Source organism: Diospyros lotus, chromosome 3, assembly GCF_014633365.1.
Source record: "Diospyros lotus cultivar Yz01 chromosome 3, ASM1463336v1, whole genome shotgun sequence".
In the NCBI taxonomy this organism is placed as follows: Eukaryota; Viridiplantae; Streptophyta; class Magnoliopsida; order Ericales; family Ebenaceae; genus Diospyros; species Diospyros lotus.
Genome location: NC_068340.1, coordinates 21,031,125 through 21,037,599, shown reverse-complemented (window position 1 = coordinate 21,037,599; position 6,475 = coordinate 21,031,125). Strand labels below are relative to the sequence as shown.

The window sequence follows — 6,475 nt, the reverse complement described above, 5'->3', positions numbered from 1 at the left end:
AAACTCTAAATATGAATGCAACTATCAGTAGTTCTGATGAAGAAATGAGTAATCAAGACTTGGATTTTAGTGATGATGAGAAATCTCCTGTAGTTGATGAAAGGTGCCGAGGTTCAAATGATCAGTTTGAAATAGATATAGATTGCGAGGTAGAACCAAAAATTAGAATGACGTTTGACACAACAAAAGAAGCATATGATTTCTATAATAGATATGCAAGACAAGTTGGCTTTAGTGTGAGGATATTAAGAACAAAAATAAAATCCAACGACAAGCACTGGTTTGTTCATGTGATGGCACTTCTAGAAAAGTCAAGACACCTGAAAGAAAAAGAGATAGTCGGCGGTTTAATTGTAAGGAAAATTTTGTGATTAAAAGAATTCCCGATGATAAGTATAGACTAATTGAGTTCAAGTCGGAGCATACTCATGATCTTGTCCCACCTGAGCATTCCCATTATTTGAGGTCCCATAGGAAAATCGATTTTTCACAAGCTGAATTTATGAACAAAATGCGTTCATCTGGAATAAGATAAGGACAAATTTTCTCTTACATGTGTGAAGAAGCTGGTGGAGCCCAAAATCTTAATTTCACAAGATCTGATTGCAACAATTTATTACAAAGAACACGGGCTAAATTTTTCAAGAAAGGTGATGCCGAATGTCTCCTTGAATACTTCAAACAAAAGAAAGGGGAAAACAAACATTTTTTTTACTATTTTCGAACTCGGGAAGATGGTGAGATACGCGGTGTATTTTTTTGTGATGCAAAATCGAGGCGTGATTATGGGTTATTTGGTGATGCAATATGTTTTGATACAACATTTCGGACAAACAATTATGACATGTTATGTGCACCAATTGTTGGCATCAACCATCATGGGCAAACATCACTTTTTGGATGTGGTCTACTTGATGATGAGACAATTGATGCAGTAATGTGGTTGTTTACTACTTTCTTTGAGGCTATGGGAGGGAAAAAACCAAGAAGCATATTTACAGATCAGTCTGCAGCTATATCAAGTGTTATTGATACGGTATTGCCTTCAGCCCACCATGGATTGTGTTTGTGGCATTTATGTCAAAATGCTGCAAAGAACTTGAGTAATGATGGATATAAATCATTTGCACCACAATTCAAAGCTTGCATTTATAATCCTGAAACAGTTGAAGAATTTGAACAAAGTTGGGACAAATTGCTTGAAGATAATGGGCTAAGAGGTAATGAGTGGTTGCAAAGAACATATGAGTTGAGAAAGAAATGGGCTCAAGTGTATAATCGGGCTCACTTTTGTGCTGGCATGACCACTTCACAGAGAAGTGAGAGCATTAATAAGTTTTTGAAGGATTATTTTAATCATAGTAGAATTGTTCTTCGGGAATTTGTAAGTCTGTACTCTAGGGCCATGGATAATCGTCGTGAAAAAGAAAGGGAGGCTGAACACTTAACACAACAAACAACACCTAATTTGGTTTGTAATTGGTCTGTAGAACATGAAGTTGCAAAAAAATACACCAAAAAAATATTTTATTGGTTTCAAGAAGGTATTAAGCAAACTATTGATTTGTCATTGGAATTGGATAATGATGATGGAACTATCCGTACATATAAAGCTAAAGAGATTGAAGGTCAACAAAGGATTCGCACACTTACATACAATCAATTGGAACAAACAGTGTCATGCACATGTAGAAGCTTTGAGTTCAATGGAATCATTTGTTCGCATGCATTGAAGCTATTCCGCCACTTAGAGTTCAAAAGTTTACCTTCTCAATACTATTTGAAAAGATGGACACGGGCAGCAACACATGATATTATTTGTGACCCCATGGGAGAGATAATACCAAATGACAATGATCCAATGCTATCAGCACATTATAGTGAGTTATCACAAATTTCACAAAAAATTATTGTCAAGGGTTCAAGGAGTCTTGATTTTTTTTCATTAAGCAAGTCACTATTGCTAGAAGTGGAAGAAAAGATTGAAGCCTTGGCTATAGCCTTCGATTAAGATGTGAACAAGAGCATTCTGATCGACACACATCATAATTTAGAATCAAACATGCAGCAGGACCTACAATTGAAAGACCCAACAAAAAGACGCTTGAAAGGCCAATGTAGCAAAAGAATGAAAGGTCCAATGGAAACCAAATCACGAAAAAAGAAATCGTCAAAAGTAATGGATCAGTTGTTAACCAAACTTACTTGTATTATTTTTCATTCATGTATGTATGTGACAAAGAAAAATAACACGGTATATTTTTTTGGATGGCAAGACAGATAATAGGAATGCAACCCACATCATGAATCTTGGATGCTTGAACTCTAATCGTGTTGTAGATGTGGTAAATAACGATTCTATTTTTATAAAGCAAATGTTTGTTGTTAATTCTCTTCTTAAATTTATTATATTTATGTGAATAATTAATATTTTTCTTTTATATTTATGTAAGGGGTATTTGGAATGGCCCAACAAACATATTATAACAATAATAGTTGGCAATTGATGCATCCTAGAGGCATGTATCCACATGCAAGCTTACAACCTCAATGCAAGTTTCAACCATGGAATATCGCATCTCAACAAAGGGCACTCCCCTCAAATGATTTCTCAATGTCACAGGAAGTATATAAATTCTATATGTTTCTACAAATTTGGTCTCTATGTTGCCTTTACCATCTCAACTTATGATTTTGCTATTCATTTTGTGGACTCTCATCAGGCTTCTTCATCCCAAATGTATGCATTTCCAAAAATACGTAGAAGTCAACAATTTCAAAGTTCCTCAACATCAAACTTCACGAATTAACCGACATTGTAGAAAGCAGTGGTTCACTAAGTGTAAGTTACTATTTAATTAATTAAGTATTTTATTTTATTCTTTTAACATAATGCACTTTTTATTTGGGTTGATTCTCGTGTGGGCTGAGTTTATGTAAAACATTATATGAGCATTGTATTTCTAATTCTTTGTTTGATTTTGTGAATGATATCTCCAAGTTTATATTATCAATTGTATATCTTTGGACGTCTGTTGGTTCTAGACTTGCATTCTAAGGCTAGTTAGCTTTATGTGGCAGACTGTAATGAGTCGGTTTTCTTTGTCAGTTAGTAATTTAGTTTTTCCAGTTGTGTAAGCACTCCCGCCCGGATATCCCAACCGTCCGGTCTATCCGAACGAGAGGGCCTACATAAGAGAAGAGAAACAAACACAAGACAAAAATACCCTGGCATGCATACATATAAAAATACAACAGCGGAAGCAAAATGATATACATGCACGCCTACAAGTACCCCGCTGGAACAGCGGTCACGGGGTACATAAAAATATATACAAACCCTGTGCCAATAAGTAGGAAAAACGAGGGACAACCCGGCACAGTAAAAAATAAGAGTCAGGACTCCTAACAAAACATAAGAGAAAACGGGGGCAGCTAACTGTACACCCTACCGACACGGCTAGCTGCTAGGTAGCGCGGTCCTCGCCCTCGACTTTAACTTTACCCTTACCTGGAATGATGGAAAGCAAGGTGAGTCGCAAGACTCAGCAAGTTTATATGATAAGGAAGGCTGTAAACGAAACAAAAGAGGAGATCACCCCAAATATAAACCCACATGTACACACAAGTCATGTGACGCAACAACGCAACAGTGCCGCATAATAAAACATATACCGGTCCTTGGGGCCCACATAAAACACCTGGCACCCAAGTCCCATACCAACTTGCCACTGCCCTGAAAGGCAACATAAATCACCACAAACCTGTGCGCACTGTCCCGGGTCGGTACTCCCGTCACCCGTATCCCTGCCGGTACTCCCGACAGCCGAGCCAAAGGCTCCCTCGGAACGGTACTCCCGTCCGAGAACTAATAACTACCAGTAACCATGCAATGCATATAAAATGCAATACGTAATGAGCATCAACGTGATACAAGGCGCCCATACATCCAGGCATCAGGCCATGCTCCGCCCACGTAGTAAATCACACGCGATGCATATGCCCGTGCTGGATGCAACCTGACCAATCTAAAATGTCCGTGATCAAGCATAACCAAATCATGATGATCCCATCATGCAGCCCGAACCCATGTGCATATCAAACCATGCAACAAAAATAAAATAATCAGGCATGCTATAATCACATAACGGTAGAGTAGGTCAGCAGTGCCTGACACCGATCAGCGGTCAGTGACTAGGAGAGACCATCTGACGGCCTAAAATAGACCGTACAATAGTCTCACCATCACCGAACGGCTAACCCTTGCCCCCACTGCCCAACCGCTCTAGTCAATAAATAACCGATAATCCATAATAATACCCGACAGCTAAGAACCTAACCCCGGGTAAGTACGACATCATTCCCATAGGCTTGGGGGTGATACAAACCCCTGTAGGCAACCAACGAATAATACCCTCGAAACCAGGTTAATAAATTAAATTATTAAACACACCGTTTAAATTCCATAATTTATTAACAGCCAAATCCAATGAAGGGAGGTCAAATAAATTCACATCGAAAGAATCGACAATGAGGGTATATAGAACTTGTCTTTCCGAAGATAGTCTTAACCTCAATTTGACCAAACGCGGTCAAAGTTATACAAACTGCAATATTTTAATTATTGACAAAATTAATAAAATTAAACTCTAAATAAAATTTTGACCGCAAAGAATATTAATTACTAGCTTAAGTACATACCTGGCTAATTAAATCGCTGAAGAAACCAGACTTAATCGAATTTTCAGCCTCAATTTCTCACAATTTCACATCGCGCACGCTGCCTCATTTACTGTAAAATTTTACTGTTTGTACTGCTCGAATTCACGCCCGAAGTCGGCTAAAAAGAAGCAAGGGAGTGGGGCGCCACGTGGCAGCGCGCGGCAGGCCGCTGGGGAGGCCACCGCCTCCGTCGAAACGACGCCGTTTTGAACTTCAATTGGCTGATTAAAAATCAGCCAATTTCCAGCCTCGCATGCACAACTCCCCCTGCGACTCGAACCCGCATCTGCGCCCGCCTTCACACGCCCGCGTGCCACCTGGGCTGGCTGCATCTTTATTTAATTTGGTCCATTTCTTTAGTCTTACATGATAACTTGAGCTTGCTTGCTATTTAATTGACCATTCCAGAACCTCACGCTGCCACCAATTTCTTCCTATAACCTATATATATATATATATTTAATCTCTTAATCCTTATACACTCCTAAACTCATATATATTAATTATAGTTAAAACTTATTATTCTTCTACTTACTATTATTATTATTTTTATTTAATCGCTACAATTTATTTTAATATTTTTTTTAAATCCAATTATCCCAAAATTAAATTAAATCACCATTAACGGGGCGTTACAAGTTGACTGTCAGGTGTTAATTTGTTAGAGAAGTTGTTAGAGATTGTTAGATTAAGACAGCTACTATAAAAGGATTCTTGTAGTTTTTAAACTCCTTTACTTTTTTAAACTGTCTTCTATTTCAATATCATCAACCTGTTGATAGCAAATTCCACTCCCTATTTCTCTCTAAAATGGTTTACATCTTCAGATGATATATATGTGGTATGCAACAGAAATAGCATATCTTCCTATACACATATAGGAAAAGAATTTGTGAATGCAAATTTTACATAAATAAGTATTTCGTAAAAGAAGCAATTCAAGAAAATCTTCCAATAATGAGCCACTTGTTTTTTCATTTCAATGTTGGGCAAACATTTTTAATTTTATTTGAAAATGCTCAACATACATGAGAAAGTGAAGGAGTTCTGTATTAAGCAACCAATAGATTTAGAAGGTAGAAAATTATCAAATCACTATGAAGATTCTGGAGCTAGGATCATTATTGCTGTGATCACGGTTTGAAAGATATGTAATTGGTTTATGTAAGTGGTGTAGTCTTAAGGTGAATTTTAATTCATTGTTTAATATGCAAGTTTTGATGGAGTTGAGATCCATGGAGCTCATGGTTTTCTATTACTGCAATTTCTAAAAGACCAAGTCAATGATGTAAATTGTCATTATGGAGGATCTTTGGAGGGCAGATGTTGATTTGCACTTGAAATTGTTGAAGTTGTTGCTAATGAGATAGGAGCAGATAAATTGTTGAAGCTATTGTTATTAGTGAAATTGTTGAAGTTGTTTCTTATAATTATGTTTATGAACTTATAGCTAAGAACCATGCAAATCTAATTGTTCATGGACGTGTGGCAAAGACACTCTTTATGTTTTTTGCTTCTTAAACATAATTATGCTTACTTTTTATTTGCTTGCTTGTGTCTCAAATGCTTAAACAAATGATATGTCCCTTTGTTGCAATAATTCTCAAACTGAGGGCCTATTTTTTATATCATGGATTACAGTCCACTTAAATAATGTCCCTTTAAGTGGTGTAGTCCACTTAAATGTTTTAGCAAAACTGAGGGCCTATAGGTTGTATTTGGTCTTTTTATGTAGAAGAGATTTTCAAGACTA

General features: G+C 37.0%; 1 protein-coding gene across 2 annotated transcripts; it reads left to right on the top strand.

The window, feature by feature from the left end:
- Positions 1 to 278: 278 nt before the first annotated feature.
- Positions 279 to 2,844, top strand: LOC127797919 (protein FAR1-RELATED SEQUENCE 5-like). Of its 2 annotated transcripts, XM_052331118.1 has the most exons (4): positions 279 to 2,176; positions 2,281 to 2,345; positions 2,454 to 2,626; positions 2,724 to 2,844. In XM_052331118.1, exon 1 carries the CDS (start codon positions 554 to 556, stop codon positions 2,009 to 2,011), a length of 1,458 nt encoding a protein of 485 aa, XP_052187078.1. In that variant the 5' UTR covers positions 279 to 553; the 3' UTR covers positions 2,012 to 2,176; positions 2,281 to 2,345; positions 2,454 to 2,626; positions 2,724 to 2,844. The 2 variants fall into 2 exon arrangements, with proteins under 2 accessions (XP_052187078.1, XP_052187077.1); XM_052331117.1 differs by having other exon boundaries at positions 279 to 2,345.
- The last annotated feature ends 3,631 nt before the right edge of the window (positions 2,845 to 6,475 follow it).

Bases quoted from the DNA above. Each gene is read 5' to 3' on its own strand.
- LOC127797919 (XM_052331118.1), top strand. From the start codon at position 554: ATGTGTGAAGAAGCTGGTGGAGCCCAAAATCTTAATTTCACAAGATCT.